This window comes from Salvelinus sp. IW2-2015, linkage group LG2 (genome assembly GCF_002910315.2).
Source record: "Salvelinus sp. IW2-2015 linkage group LG2, ASM291031v2, whole genome shotgun sequence".
NCBI classification, from domain to species: Eukaryota; Metazoa; Chordata; class Actinopteri; order Salmoniformes; family Salmonidae; genus Salvelinus; species Salvelinus sp. IW2-2015.
The window spans coordinates 37154179-37171340 of NC_036839.1; the positions used below are offsets into that span (position 1 = coordinate 37154179).

Sequence of the window (17162 nt, forward strand, 5' to 3'; positions counted from 1 at the left end):
ATGCGATGAAAKAAATAAAATCTGAAATAAATCATTCTCTCTACTATTAATCTGACATTTCACATTCTTAAAATAAAGTGGTGATCCTAACTGACCAGATGAAGGTGGTTCCTTCAGGCATTTGGAAATTGCTCCCAAGAATGAACCAGACTTGTGRAGATCTAAAAAAAAAATTCTGAGGTCTTGGCTGATTTCTTTTGATTTTCCCATGATGTCAAGAAAAGAGGCACTGAGTTTGAAGGTAGGCCTTGAAAGACATCCACAGGTACACCTCCAATTGACTCAAATATTGTCAATTAGCCTATCAGAAGCTTCTAAAGCCATGAAATATTTTTCTGGAATTTTCCAAGCTGTTTAAAGGCACAGTCAACTTAGTGTATGTAAACTTCAGTGAATTATAAGTTAAATAATCTGTCTGTAAACAATTGTTGGAAAAATTACTTGTGTCATGCAGCAAGTAGATGTCCTAACCGATTTACCAAAACCATTGTTTGTTAACAAGAAATTTGTGGAGTGGTTGAAAAACGAGTTAAATGACTCCAACCTAAGTGTATGTGAACTTCCGACTTCAACTGTATACTGTATATACACTGATTGTACAAAACATTTAAGGACACCTGCTCTTTCCATGACATAGACTGACCAGATGAAAGCTATAATCCCTTATTGATGTCACTTGTTAAATCCACTTCAATCAGTGTAGATGAACAGGAGGAGACAGGTTAAAGAAAGATTTTTAAGTCTTGTGACAGTTGAGACACGGATTGTGTATGTGTGCCATTCAGAGGGTGAATGTGCAAGACAAAAGATTTAAATGCTTTTGAACAAGGTATGGTAGTAGGTGCCAGGCGTACCGGTTTGTGTAGAGAAGTGCAACGCTACAGGATTTTTCATGCTCAACAGTTTCCCGAGCGTATCAAGAATGGTTTACCAGCCAACTTGACACGACAGTGGGAAGCATTGATTACCCTTGATTACTAAATGTTAAGCCGAAGTTGTCCTCTGAGGATTATACAAACAGGCTTTTCTAGACAGAGGCAGAGGGAGTTCCCACTGCCACAACAGACTATGATCAAACTAGGCAAACCAGGAAGTAGCTAACCCTCTCATATCCACTCTTCACCACAGGAACTAGGGGAGAACGGCTCATAATAATGCCTRGAACAGAGCAAATGGAATGGCATCATGTGTGTGATGTATTTGATACTATTCCTCTCCAGCCATTACCACTAGCCTGCTCTCCCCAATTAAGGTGCCACCAACCTCCTGTGCTCTTGACCTTTCAGATTTTATTCTTTGATATTATCTTGAACAAAGATCATTGTATCTCGAGAGAACATTATCTTGATCATGAAACTTCCAGGACACGTACAAAGACATCTGTCAAGGATGTATATATTTTAAGTTATTATTAGTCAAATATTGACATTCAAAGTACATAGTAGATGGATAGTAGGTAATACCATCTGTTAGTAGTATTAGAAGAGAAACCAGTGAAGGTGGAGGTTGACATACTCCTGTGGTTACTGTAAYACACGTATAAACTATTATGAGTATGGGTGTGCCCTGTGTAAACTATATAGCTACATCGTTTAATATCTATTATAAAACTATAGATAAAACAATCTAAAACTTGTGATTAAGGTTATAGTAAGATAACTCCTTCTTTTGCAGCTTTTAGCTGAGGTCTAGTATAGCTTAACGTGAAACCTTTATTGTTTACATGAACAAGACTACAATATACCCGTCCGCTCTAGTAGAAATCAGGCCAAGGTTGATTTATGATGATGAGTAAGCTGAGATATCGCATTCAATTGTTGACTTACTTGACTTGCTTGACTGATGGCATGCCATAGTTAAGTCAACAATTTAATGAGGTTTTAATTGGTCTCGGAAATATAGTGTTGAAACTGAATTGACTCTTGCAAAGAGCAAATCCTTAAAGTCAATGTGGCAGAGGGAATCTCAGACAGACGGACAATTAGAATGTAGCATTTGATATTGCGTTTATTTTGACATTTAATCAAATCAAGCTTTTTTTATACAGAACATTTCAGACATGGACTGCAACGCAATGTGCTTTACAGAACTCACAGGCAGCCAGTAGAGACCTTAACACCGGTGTAATGTGTGCTCTCCGTCTGGTCTTGGTCAGTACCCATGCTGCAGCATTCTGTATGTTCTGCAGTTGACCAATGGCTTTCTTTGGTAGACCAGACAGGAGAGCATTACAGTAGTCAAACCTGAATGTAATTAAAGCATGGATGAGTCTCTCTGTATCAGCCTGAGAGAAACGTCCACACCTTCGAAATGTTCCTCAGGTGGTAAAAAACAATTTTGGTCGCATTCCTAATGTGTGATTCAAAATTTACTTCAGAATGTAAAAATAACACTTAGGTTTTTACCTGGTGTTTTATCTTTATTGCCTGTGAATTAAAATATGCTGCTAGATTCTCTCGCTGTGCTCTGGCTCCAACAATAAGTACCTCGGTCTTGTCTTGATTTAGCTGGAGGAAGTTGTGAGCCGTCCAAGTATTTAACTCACTAAAACAGTCTAATAATGTATCCGTGGAGCTGGAGTCCTCTGGTGACACAGAAACGGGAGGTTGGGTATCATCTGCGTAGCAGTGACAATCAATGCTGTGCTTTAATATAGGGTTTATTACGGCATTTAATATCTCATTTCATATTCACAGTGCATACAGTTTATTTGAAAAAGAAACACGAAGAGGGAAGAGGGCAGAGAATTTCAGCTACTTTCCAACACTACAAACACATAAAAACGATTAAACAATACTTTCACACACAGAAAAACAGCCAGTATTGTCACTTACAGCATAAAATACAAGTGGTATAAAAGTATTAAAACAGATGTTCTCCTTTTGGCAATCTGTGGCTTCATCACTATCAAGCATTTTATCTAAACCAATCCCTTGTCTTGCCAATCTCTTACTGCTTAATGATGACTAACTACACTGTACCTAACACCCAGGCAACCAAGTATCAACAAATATCAAACACTACTTTGATATTTGTACTCAAATAAGCAGGTCATGTGGGTGGAAAGGGGTGGGAGGATATAGTATATATGTGTATTTGTATAATGTCTGTAGTTTTTTTTGTCTTCTCACAAAATAAATATGAACACAGATGTGAAACTTGTACTGGTCCCTCTAGTCCCTCGGGACAAGACCTATAAAAAGTCATTTTATTTCCCTGATTTCCGATCAGCTCTTCCTGTGTTGTAAGCTTAACCAATATGGTTAATAATACAACAAAACGGACCCTGGACCAAAGTGTTACTAATCTTTTGATTTAGTCATTCCATGGCATGCTTGTTTCACAGCAAGCTTCATAATAATAAGCAGCAATGAAAACATTGATCATGTCAAATTCTTCACATATTCAGATAATTAAATTCACATTTAAATGGTGAAATGACTGCTGTACATGAAAACGAATTATCAACCTGAATTATCAACATGATTCAAATGGGTAACAGCAGGAACATGCAGTAGATGTATGTAACAAGAGTTTCCATGATGGCTGTTAATTATAGTAGTCCTGTATCATCTGCTTCTCTTCTTAGAAATGTGAATGCACCTGTAGTTAGTAAACTCTATAATTGCAATATACAGGCTGCCTTAGGTCTACTTTATTTCTTGGGATTTCTCTGGACTTCATTTACTGAGTTCAGCTCATGTTCAGTCCATTGACCAGTCATTTCTCCCATCATGCTGTTCTCCACTTCTTTCACTTCCTGCCTCGTTTCATAACGGCCACAGAATATAGTTCAGACATGACAGTACAATACATTGCTCAATGCTGCTACTTTGAACACAGGCATTATTTTAAGTTTAAGTTTGTCTTGTTGCAAGTCACCATCCCTCCATTTTGTCGTCCGTCAGTTGAGGAGAGATTGTTGTATCAGAGGGAGAAGATGCTCCACACACTCAGTGTTCATACATGTTCAACTGCTGGGTCACGCTTCTTTCCTCCRTGTCTCTCTGCTTCTTCCAGGGAAAACAAAACATGAATCACACACAAGGACTGAAACTGATCTATTCAATCACTATTTAGGTGCATCAATATCAAATTGAATGTGCAAGTACGGTATGAGGTTTGTTAGTCTTATTAGTCTTTTTTTATTTCTAATTCGAACACCTTTGCAGTATGCGCTCTGATTTGTGCCCAGATACTGGCATTTTTTCTAGATCCAAGCAGCATTAACACTTGGACACATATCACAGTGGTATAATAAGGACAAGGGCTCACCGTTGACGTTTCACGCCGGTGACATCTAGCCAGTAAGAAGATCACCAGCAGGACTCCCGCAACCAGCATCACAACCATGCTGACAGACACACCTGCTGCTACTGCTACTTTATCAGGACTCTCAAATAGACTCTCTCTATTGTGCACTGGAAAGCAGAGAGGAAACAGAAAACTTAGAAATAGTTAATACAAACTATGAAATGCTCCAAAAACGTGTTTTAGATGAGAGACGGAGAGGCCAAAAAGCTGAGGAATTTGAAAAGGCAGACCTCTTAGTGTAACTTGACCAAGTGGTGAGAAGGTTTTCCAAATGAAACTCTTAACTTCCTCCCTATTTGTCACAGCAGTGTAACTTTCTTTGTCTACTACTCTTCAACACATCACTGTGTATTCCAGCTTCTTCATTTTTATCCAAACATTTGTGTTCAGTCAGAGGAAACACTATTATCTACACATTGGTAATACTAATAGTTTAGTCCCAAAGATAACGCTGTTGTTTCTCTGTAGTTTCACTCTAGCTTAGAGTTTGTTTTTCCTTTTCTGTATTTATGCCTGTGCATGCCCCTAGATTGCCCCACCCTCATGCACTTTCACACACATACGCATGCACCCACTCCTAGCTTTTCATTCTCATGCATTCCTATGCAGATGTTTTGGGATTTTTGGGTACAAGCTGAGACTAACCAACATTCTTCAATGAAATCACTATGGGACTGAAACTCCTGACCCTGACTACAGTACCATGATTTACTGCTACAGTGTTATGGCTACTGGTGTCACTAGTCTCCTGTACTCACCAGGCTTTTCCTTGCAGGTGGAGTTGAGTTTAGAAGCCTGGTCTGTGTTCTCCACCATACACTGCAGTTTTTCACCCTGACTCCGATCCATGGTCAGGTTGCTGGTCAGACTGTAGAGTCCTGTAGAGTTATCCAGGTGGGTCTCATCCCTCCTGGAGGTGTTCACGAGAGGATGTCCATCCATCTTCCAGTGAATCTGGCCCTTTGGGTATCCCCCGTTGGCTTTACACTGGTACACCACGAACCCCTCTCCCCATCCGGAACCCCCCGAAGCCTGGTCTAGTACCTGGTACATACAGACACTGTAGTTGGCTGGAGAGGAGAGAGGAGATAAATCAACTACAGCATGCCTGAAATGGAGTCATTTATGAAGTAGAAAAGGGGGGGGGAACACAAATAAATCAACCATTAGCAGAATGACAATGAACAACAACAAAAAAACAAACAAGCAAAACAAATGTCTTACCAATCACATGCAGAGTGATGTGAATGTAGACCAAAGTCTCGGTTTGAAAGAAGCATTTGTACATCCCATTGTCTGCGACAGTGATGCCTGAGAGGAGCAGGGAACAGTTGTCCTTATCTTCATTCTGAAAGAGACTGACCCTGTTTTGATATCCCTCCCCGATGTTTGTGGTGTTATGTCTTCCACTGTGGTGAAGCACGGTGGTATGGTCTTCTAACTGCCATTTAATGTCCATTCTCTCGTTTCTCTTCTTGCAGGGGCATTGCAGGAGGACGTTTTGTCCCACAATAGCTTGGAGCGGCTCCAAATGGGCTAGAATATTTTTTTAAAGCCCAGTTGAGCAGGTTCAAGGTTAATTTCAATAATGTTTTAGGGAAGTTGCATTGGTCTTTAACAAGATAAGAAAAAACATTGAGAAATGGCAACAACAACAAAATCTCCCCTTGGTACAGAGGAGCACAATAAACAAGAAGAACCAAACTTTAAAAAGGAGGTATGTGGTTTCTCTCATAACGGTTATTGTGCAATATCACAACACATTGTTTGCCAATGAACATGATACCGCACATTATTGGAACCACACACACACACACACACACACACAAGCACACACACTTTATATCTCAATGAAGACTGTTTATCAAGCAGAATCTTAAATCTGACTTAGTCAATTGTATCTATACATTTTTATCACACCCACACAAACGTCCACACTTCCTCAGTTCTCCTTTCTACTCCTCCCACAAGTATAGTTAAACACGTCCATMGATGGATGACTGGGATTTCACTGTAAACACACACACACTCAGTTCTCCTTTCTACTCTTCCTGTATGTGTGTGTGTTTACAGTGAAATCCCAGTCATCCATCTATGGACGTGTTTAACTATACTTGTGGGTATATGCCACACACGAATAGTAAACTAACACAAACACATTTTGTTAGTCCCCACAAGCTCAAATGCTATTTCTAGTGGGTTAAGGTASAATTAGTGTTAGGGATAGAATTAGGTTTAGGAGTTAGGGTTAAGATTAGATTTTGGGGTTAAAGTTACGGTCAGGTTTAGGGAAAATAGGATTTTGAATGTTTACCGTGACTTCGGAAAGTATTCAGACCCCATTACTTTTCCCACATTTTGTTAGGTATTTTTATTCTAAAATTGATTAAATCGTTTCCCCCCCCCCTTATCAATCTACACACAATACCCCATAATGACAAAGCAAAAACAGGTTTTAAAAAATACATATTACATTTACATAAGTATTCAGACCCTTTACTCAGTACTTTGTTGAAGCACCTTTGGCAGCGATTACTGCCTCGAGTCTTCTTGGGTATGACGCTACAAGCTTGGCACACCTGTATTTGGGGAGTTTCTCCCATTCTTCTCTGCAGATCCTCTCAAGCTCTGTCAGGTTGGATGGGGAGTGTTACTGCACAGCTATTTTCAGATCTCACCAGATATGTTTGATCMGGTTCAAGTCCGGGCTCTGGCTGGGCCACTCAAAGACAGTCAAAGACTTGTCCCGAAGCCACTACTGCGTTGTCTTGKCTGTGTGCTTAGGGTTGTTGTCCTGTTGGAAGGTGAACCTTCACCCCAGTCTGAGGTCCTGAGCGCTCTGGAGCAGGTTTTCATCAAGGATCTCTCTGTACTTTGCTCCATTCAGCTTTGCCTCGATCCTGACTGTGTCCCAGTCCCTGCCGTTGAAAAACACCCCCACAGCATGATGCTGCCACCACTATGCTTCACCATAGGGATGGTGCAAGGTTTCCTCCAGACGTGACACTTGGCATTCAGGCCAAAGATTTCAATCTTGGTTTAATCCGACCAGAGACTCGTTTCTCTTAGCTGGCGGTGCAGGTGATGTATGAGATCATATTTGACATCATGTTTTGAGAGATTAGAAATGATGACAGGTTATTACTTTAAACACATAACCTCATGACGTCGGCCTTGGATTCATTTCTTTCCAACTATTTCCCCTCCTTGCCTCTTTTGACCTCACATTTCCCCAATCCCCTCCAACTCACAAGGCAGGCAATATGCTTGACATTTACATTTACATTTAAGTCATTTAGCAGACGCTCTTATCCAGAGCGACTTACAAATTGACCTCATCTTTACTAGAGGCTACTCACCTACTAATCTCACTGCAACCCCCCTCCAGGTCTCTGATCACTACTTTGTTTCCCTTTCTCTCTCTCACCACTGGTGTCCCCCAGGGCTCGGTTCTAGGCCCTCTCCTCTTTTCTCTATAAGTCACACGGCTCCGTCATATCCTCACATGGTCTCTCCTATCATTGCTATGCGGATAACACGCATTTCCCCCTTCCCCCCTTCTGACACCCAGGTGGCGACACACATCTCTGAAGGCCTGGCAGATATCTTAACTTGGATGTTGGCTCACCGCCTTAAGCGCAACCTTGAAGGGGCTCTTCCTCCCGGGGAGGGCCTGCGCACTCAGAGACCTCTCCATCAAGGTTGACAACTCCACAGTGTCGACCCTCCCAGAGTGCAAAGAACCTTGGCGTGACCCTGGACAACACCCTGTCGTTCTCTGTAAACATCAAAGCAGTGACCCGCTCCTCCAGGTTCATGCTCTACAACATCCGTAGAGTACGACACTATCTCACACAGGAAGTGGCGCAGGTCCTAATCCAGGCAGTTGTCCTCTCCCGTCTGGATTACTGCAACTCGCTGTTGGCTGGGCTCCTCTTATGCCATCAAACCCCCAGCAACTTATCCAAAATGCTGCAGCCTGCCTGGTTTTCAACCTTCCCAAGTTCTCTCATGTCACCCCGCTCCCGCTCAGCTTAGTCCAAGCACCCCAAGGGTGGAACCAGCTTCCCCTTGAAGCTAGGACTGCAGAGTCCCTTCCCATCTTCCAAAAACAAACTCTATACCAGGTGGTGTCAGAGGAAGGCTCTAAAAATTGTCAAAGACTCCAGCCACCCTAGTCATAGACTGTTCTCTCTGCTACCACACGGCAAGCGGTACCAGAGCGCCAGGTCTAGGTCCAAAAGGCTTCTTAACAGCTTCTATCCCCAAGCCAAAAGACTGCTGAACAGCTAATCAAATGGCTACCTGGACTATTTGGATTGCCCCCCCTTTTTAAATGTATGTATTTATTTATTTTTAAAACACTGCTGCTACTCGCTGTTTATTCTCTATGCATAGTCATTTTACACCTACCTTATTGTACATATTGCCTAAATTAACTCCACTAACCTTGTCACGCCCTTGTCAACCTTGTGACTAGGTTGGGCATTCTAGTTTCTTTATTTCTATATTTTCTATTTCTTTGTGTGTTTGGCCGGGTGTGGTTCTCAATCAGAGGCAGCTGTCTATCGTTGTCTCTGATTGGGAATCATACTTAGGCAGCCTTTTCCCACCTGTGTTTTGTGGGTAGTTGTTTTCTGTATAGTTTAGTTACCTTACAGAACTGTTCATTTTTCTCTTTGTTATTTTTGTTCAATTGTTCTGATTTAATAAAATATCATGAACACGTACCACGCTGCGCTTTGGTCCAATCATTTCCAGGAAGAGGATCGTGACAAACCTCTACCCCCATACATTGAAATCGGTACTGGTACCCCCTGTATATAGCCTCGTTCTTGTTATTTCGTAAATATTTTCTTAGCCAAAAATAAGAGTTAAGTGCTTGTAACTAAGCATTTCACAGTAAGGTTGTTGTATTTGTATTGTACCTGTTGTATTCGGCGCATGTGACAAATAAAATGAGATTTTATTTGAAACCTTACCTCTTCAAACAGTATCTTAAATAATCCTCCTCCTCACCTCAACCATCCTCCCCTCCAAAAAAAACTTAACCCAAAATTTAAGGTTGAATATTAGTGTTGAGATTTCAATACATAACAATTACACCAAAGCATAAATTACAAAGCTCATTATCAAACTACAAAACAACAGACAAGACTGCATAGGATTTCAATTAGGGGGGGGGTCTCTATTGGGTGTTTACAAAACACCAAAATGTGTGCCTAATGACATTCGGCGATTGCCATTGATTAGGCCTATATTAATTGATGCGTCAAACTGACAAATTTACCTTTTTTGTAACCTGAAAAGTCAGGACACCTGAAATAGGGCTGAAATTGTCCCGGGGAAAACGGGATGGTCACCCTTACCATGAACTTCAAATAGGTCTACCGCTAGACAGTGATGTAGTGGTAAAAAAAATGATTGGTGTGTAAACTCTGATCCGACGTCACCTTCCAACACACACAAAAAACCACTCCCTGATGCTCCCCTTTGGTGCCGGAGAGGGAGTATAGGTGACACCTACATAACGTCTGTATAGGTGACACCTACATAACGTCTGTATAGGTGACACCTACATAACGTCTGTATAGGTGCATTTGCATTCTCTCAAGATGCTGAAGGAAATAAATCATATTTTTCCTCTCCTGTTGCCAAGTCAAATATTTGCCTACATTTGGTGTAAAATTTTACTGCAATAAATGCTTAATTCTGCAGGAGTTAAAATTAAGGCTATATGAGAGGTTATAGACCTACAGTCAGTGTCCAGATTTCAGTTTCCATTAAACCCATCTGTAGGCTACAGTTCTCTTGACGTGCAATAGGCCTATTTGAAGTCCCCATCTTGTGTCTGTCAAATTTGTATAGCACCTCACAATCATCACACATAACATGGTCATGACTTGAAAACCAACCTATACACTGATGATATCTTAATAACACCTTCAAATCCCAGCTGTTCCTTACCGAGGTGCTACAGCTTATAAGAGGATTTGACCAATTTTCTGGATATAAAGTGAATTAGAGTAAGAGTGAGGATATTCCACTGAACCACACCTCCCTTCATATGGAAACCACAAGGTATGAAATACCTAGGGATAAATATCAGGTCACCGATCAGTAAGATATTTGATCTATATGGACCAGGTTTCCTAAAAACCATTAGGGTTGAGATTAAGAGATGGACAGTTTTACCTTCATCACTATGGGGTAGAGCAGTGATAAAGATGAACATACTCCCTAGACTATCGTTCCTTAAGTCAGCTATACCACTTCAGTTCCCTCAGTACTGGTTTAAAGAGATACGTAGTTTATTTTCTGGCTTGTTGTGGAAAGAGAAGAAACCAAGAATTAACCATAAAAACTGTCCATGTCAAGAAGCAAGGGTGGATTAGGTSTTCCTGATGTTTATTAGTATTACTTGTTTTGTAATGCAATATACCTATTGTCATGGGGGAATAGAAATGGGACAATAGCAGGCAGCTGGGAGTGGCTAGAGGAGAAAACTGTGACAGAACATAAGTCAATCTCCTTATCACTACGGTATTACCCCAAGATCCACTGTAAGATAAATAACCTACTACTGGAGTTTCCATGTGCAGTGGCTAAGATGCTTCATAAAAGGTTATCTATCAATGGAGCATCCCTCCCTTCATGTCCAATAGGGAACAACCCCTTGTTTACTGCTGGGAAACAGACATTGGTAAATATTACCTGGCAATGCCAAAACATCAGTCAGGTGGGGCAGGTCGTAAGGGATGGTGATATCATACCATTTAAAAAGTTGATTGCAGAGTTTGGCCTGAATGATATAGCATTTCCACCCTATTTACAGCTCAAGTCAATAATAAAATGTATTTCCTCAAAGGGTATTGATGTGGGATCTAAAAGTGTGATGGACAACAAACTGAGGGATGCTGCTAATGGGAAAGGAATGGTTTCCGCCTTATACAAGCCCATTGGCCACTCCTCCCTTAACAGCAACATCCTTACTCCGATACACTAGGAACAGGACTTGGGTATATCTCTCACCGCAGCACAGTGGGATGCAATATGGAAAAACACAACATCCATATCCAACTGTCTAAGGTATACAATTATTAAAATGAAGGACTTGCACAGGGATTATATCACACTACACAGGTTGAAAAACATGGATCAAAGCCTTTCAGATGTGTGTTGGCATGGCTGCGGTGAGGTTGGTACACCAATGAATCTGTTTTGGAAATGTCCAGTCGTTAAAAGATTTGCCTGATGTAGATTATATGTTGAGTGTATGTATCCCACTTTGTCTTGTGGTGTGCCTGTTAGGAAGTAGGGTGGACAATATCCAACCTAGAACCACGCAACGTATCATTGCATTGGCCTTCCTAACAGTCAAACGGACAATACTTCAGTGCTTAGCATGGATATTTGGTTAAGGGAATTCATGGATTTATTGACTATAAAACGAGCGGCATCGGCCCTCCAGGACTATGACAATGGCCTAGAGCAGGGATGGGCAACTGGCATGCGGCCCCCCTTCTGTAGGCCCGCGGACCAGTTTCACACACAGGAACTCAGTTGGGGTCTCAACTTACTGTTGAAAGTTAGAATAATAGAATATACAAGGTGCAATTTCGAGAATTTGGTTGTGCATCAACAGTCACTCAATTAGCCCCTGTCAGCTAAATGTTTTTAGATTGGTAAGTTTGTCTAGAGGACAGCTATCTAAACTTGTAGTAAGTCAAGCCCCCCCACCCAGGCTTGACTTCAGCTGTGTTACACAGGATGCCTGTGGCAGGGCTGGCTGTGTGTCCTGGCAAGACCCAGGCTGAATTTGTCCAATATAAACATATAAAAAAAATATTTAAAAAAATGTTTCCCATTCGGAGTAAACAACTTTCTGCTGATCAAGTCTCTTCTTGTMCTGAAGCTGTCAAGCAGCAATAGCAAAAGTGATATCTTTCTCTCTCAAAGGACAATGTGTGTGGGCCTGCTTGATATACAAAGAGAAGTGTATACGTGCATGTGAAAATAATAATAGTATTGTAGATGGATGACTGGGATTTTACTGTAAATGTAACAGTATAACTTTAGTACGTCCCCTCGCCCCGACCTCGGGCGCGAACCAGGGACCCTCTGCACACATCAACAACTGACACCCACGAAGCGTCGTTACCCATCGCTCCACAAAAGCCGCGGCCCTTGCAGAGCAAGGGGAAACCCTACTTCAAGTCTCAGAGCAAGTGACGTAACCGATTGAAACGCTATTAGCGCGTACCCGCTAACTAGCTAGCCATTTCACATCCGTTACACTTCCGACCTCCTCCTTTTCCGCAGCAACCAGTGATCCGGGTCAACAGCATCAATGTAACAGTATAACTTTAGACCGTCCCCTCGCCCCGACCTCGGGCGCGAACCAGGGACCCTCTGTACACATCAACAACTGACACCCACCAAGCGTCGTTACCCATCGCTCCACAAAAGCCGCGGCCCTTGCAGAGCAAGGGGAAACCCTACTTCAAGTCTCAGAGCAAGTGGCGTTTGGTGACGTTTATTTTATTTACTAAATATTTAGTTAACTACATTTTTTTWAAACTGCATTGTTGGTTTAGGGCTGGTAAGTAAGCATTTCACGGTAAGGTCTACAGCTGTTGTATTCGGCGCATGTGACAAATAACATTAGATTGGATTTGATTTGACACACTCAGATGGATGAATGGGATGTTACTGTAAATACACACAGGAGGGGAAGTAGAAAGGAGAACTGAGGATGTGTGACATGTGGAAGGATATTTGGAGCATGTGACAAGATTGGATTTGATTTGACATACACATAGATGGATGAATGGGATGTTACTTTAAACACACACACACACACACACACACACACACACACACACACACACACACGAGGGGGAGTAGAAAGCAGAACTGAGGATGTGTGGGAGAATGTGTGGGTGTGACTAAAAGGTTTGAGGAACTGCAATTATGAAGATTCTGCTTGATAAACAGTCTTCATTGAGGGAACCAGAAACAACAACCTTCACCTCAGAACCATGTCTCAGTTGAAGATATACTGAATATCCACAGAGGTTGAGGATGTGTTGCAACAAGAGACATGAGTTTAAGACAACATAACACTATAAGCAATTGAGATGTATTGCTGACCATTACTACCCCTCCTAAACTTTGCATCTACACCATGTCTCTATTGAGGCAATGAGAATAACTTACCTGAGGCACACAGGAAGACTGCTACTAACCACAGGACAGTCCACATGACAATGTGTGTTCTGAAGGTGAAAATGGATACATATGTCAGAGGCTTGCTGATTAACATGAAGAACCATAATAGAATCACAAATTGCATTGCAGGATAGGTGGTGGGTTAATATTGTCTGATTGGTGGATTGCTTTAGATTTAGGATATTGTTTAGAACATAAATGTAAAAAGGAGACACTAGCTAGGTTTCCATCCAATTGGCGACAGATTTTCACACAAATATTCTAAAATCTGCATAACAACAATATGCAAATGTTCTTGCGCATTTTCCATCAAATTGCCTTGTTGCTGGTAAAATGCTGTGCGTGATTACCTATAGTAGTGCATATAAAAATTACTTCTGTAGTTAAATTCCCAGGTACCGAATAGAAAATAAAAGTTAATTGGGTTTCCATCCCACGTGCGTTCTAGCCAACAGCTCGCAGATACAGTGCGGGTATTGTAAAAAATGCCAGCCCTCTCAATCCGATTGGCCTTCAGACACTTCACACCTCTGTTCATACACCAAGTTAGAGCGTGTTCACCTGCCGTCTTGAGAAAGATGGCAGGTGACATGCTGTTTCCTTACTAAAGTGTTGTGTGCGTCCATTGGCATGCATGCTACCTCGGGTTAGTGTGGTTAGCCGGTTTATATTGTTTGTATGTTACCGCTGCAATGTATAGCCTTAGATGATACTGCTGTATTAAAGGGCAACATTGCAGAGTTTCTAGAGGTGAGGGAATGGCCAAATCCTATCTGCATGTGCACTTTGATTTACGGCCTAGGAGCCTAGTAACAGTGCCTTTTTAGATCGGATAAGATCTGTAGTCAGGCCTAAGAGAGGGCCATAAATATTTCTTTTTTTTGTTGTTATTTTTATTATTTATTTAAATTTTAGTTGTACCCCTTTTTCTCCCCAATTGGTAGTTACATTCTTGTCCCATGCGTCCTCCAAAACAGAGCCGTGCGTCCTCCAAAACACGACGCCGCCAAACCGCACTGCTTCTTGACACAATGCTCGCTTAACCCGGAAGCCAGCCGCACCAATGTGTCGGAGGAAACACCGTACACCTGGCGACAGTGTCAGCGTGCATTGCGCCCGGCCCACCACAGGAGTCGCTAGATCGTGATGGGACAAGGACAATCCAGCCGGCGAAACCCTCCCCTAACCCGGACGACGCTGGGCCAATTGTGCGACGCCTCATGTGTCTCCCGGTCGCGGCCGGCTACAACACAGCCTGGGATTGAACCAGGATCTGTAGTGACACAGTGCCTTAGACCGCAGCGCCACTCGGGAGGCTTGAAGGCCATACATCTTAAGTGCCTAGGCCTTCTATTTCTCTCTCTGGCTACATACTGTATATATTCATGCTGTGTGAATATCCAAGTGTTTGCATGTTATACTATAGCATCCATTGTTAGAACAGCATGCCATATATATCACGTCATCTCTTTACTATTGTATGTATATTTCATTAGCCTCTTGTATATGGATCCTAATGATAGTTTATTCTGTCTTTCCTTAGAACCACACAAAAATCACTTCTATGTGTGTGTGCTAATGTGTGGTGGTGAACTAGAGAATAAAACTCTGAATATGGACACATCTGCCTGGTTCTTGCTGGAAAGCCTGTAGCGAGGTCAGACCAAAGTAAAGTCAGCATTATGTCACTAGTGGGTGAGGGCATCTACAGTGCAATCGGAAAGTCTACAGACCCCTTCCCTTTTTCCACATTTTGTTACGTTACAGCCTTATTTTAAATTCTTAAATTAATTGTTTTCCTCATCAAGCTACACACATAACGACAAAGCGAAAACAGGTTTTTTGAGATTTTAGCAAATTTATAAAAAATATACATTATTTTCATAAATATTCCAAACCTTTGCTATGAGACTCAAAATTGAGCTCAGGTGCATCCTGTTTCCATCAATCATCCTTGAGATGTTTCTTCAACTTCATTGGAGTCTACCTGGGGTAAATTCAATTGATTGGACATGATTTGGAAAGGCACACACACCATAAGGTCCCACAGTTGACAGGGCATGTCAGAGCAAAAACCAAGCCATGAGGTCGAAGGAATTGTCCATAGAGCTACGAGACAGKACTGTGTCGAGGCACAGATCTRGGGRAGGTTACCAAAAAATGTCTGAAGCATTGAAGGTAGGGACTGGGAGACAAGTCAGGATCGAAGGAAAGATGAACGGAGCAAAGTACAGAGAGATCCTTGATGAAAACCTGCTTTGAGGACCTCAGACTGGGGCAAAGGTGTGGCTTCGGGACAAGTCTCTCTCTCTCTCTCTCTCTCTCTCTCTCTCTCTCGAACCCGATTGAACATCTCTGGAGAGACTTGAAAAAAGCTGTGCAACAAAGGTGCTTCAAAGTACTGAGTAAATGGTCTGAATACTTATGTAAATGTGATATTTCATAGTTTTGTTTTTCTTCTTCAAAAATGTCTAAAAACCTGTTTTTGCTTTGTCATTATGGGGTATTGTGTGTAGATTGAGGGGGATTTAAAAAAAAATCAAATTCATAATAAGGTTGTAATGTAACAACCAAGTTAACCCACATGGTACACTTTTTGGGGGCATGTGCTAGCAACGACTTTGAAGAGTGCACATTCACTGGTAGGTAATTMGAGCCTATTGACCCCCCAACCCTTGTAATATTGGACACCCAGTGTATCTGTCCACATGATATTAAAAGCTTGTGACAGTTATTAATTAATCGGATGCAGTTATGAAACTAAACACTACATGGGTGAATTTGTGACAAGCATGGTAACAAACATTTGTTGTTAAAACCCCTGTAATTAAACACTGCAATTAACACCAGTTACAACACATGTTGTAATGACAATTAACTACAAGACGTGTATTCACACTGTAATAAAGACCCCTTAAAATGAAGTGAATCATGTTTYGTGATGTGAAATATGAATCATAGCTTAATTCCCTCCGCCCACACATAATACATTAAATTCACTTCCATTTCTTACTACCGTTCTAGTCAAAGTATATTGCATGAACATATTATCATTAACTTACCTATAGTTTTCCATTTTCTGCAGAAATTATAATGAATGTAAGCAGGAGATCAAAGTTTGGCGTGAATCCGCGATGGACGGCAAACGTGGAAAGAGTGAGTCAGCAGTGTCAACTGTCGAATTTTTTTCCTTTGACGTCACGGTTCCAGAAATTGGGCAATTAGCTTGTGTATTTGACTGCCGTTAAGATCAGAACGCTCGGATCAATCCTACTCCTCAGCTAGTTTCCAGTGTGCGCTCACTGAATGCTCCAAGAGCGAAACGCTCAGAATTTATGACCGGACAATCTGATAACGCTCTGAATTAACGAACGCCCAGAGCGATTGCTCTTAAAGAACACACCTTTACACGAGGTTTTAAAAATAGGTTATATTTTACACATAATTCCATGACATACAGTAAGGCATTGTTGGCAGAATAGATGGATGCAGTTCAATCCATGATTCACTAATACATTTCTTGGTAGTCCCAAAAAAGATTGCTATCAGGTTGTAAATCACAGCTGCCTGGTACATTGTTTGTGATGTGAAATGGCTAAAGTTTCAATCTGTGACGT

General features: G+C 41.5%; 1 protein-coding gene across 3 annotated transcripts; it reads right to left on the bottom strand.

The window, feature by feature from the left end:
- Nucleotides 1–2641: 2641 nt before the first annotated feature.
- On the bottom strand, nt 2642–16857 carry LOC111979372 (butyrophilin subfamily 2 member A1). Of its 3 annotated transcripts, none has more exons than XM_070448791.1 (6): nt 16608–16857; nt 13534–13592; nt 5539–5625; nt 5073–5384; nt 4276–4421; nt 2642–4010 (listed from the first exon to the last, which is right to left on the bottom strand). In XM_070448791.1, the coding sequence occupies exons 1-6, from the start codon at nt 16619–16621 to the stop codon at nt 3954–3956; spliced, it is 675 nt and encodes a 224-aa protein (XP_070304892.1). In that variant the 5' UTR covers nt 16622–16857; the 3' UTR covers nt 2642–3953. The 3 variants fall into 3 exon arrangements, with proteins under 3 accessions (XP_070304892.1, XP_023865650.1, XP_023865643.1); XM_024009882.2 differs by having other exon boundaries at nt 2642–4007; nt 5539–5850; XM_024009875.2 differs by having other exon boundaries at nt 5539–5850.
- Between the last annotated feature and the right edge of the window lie 305 nt (nt 16858–17162).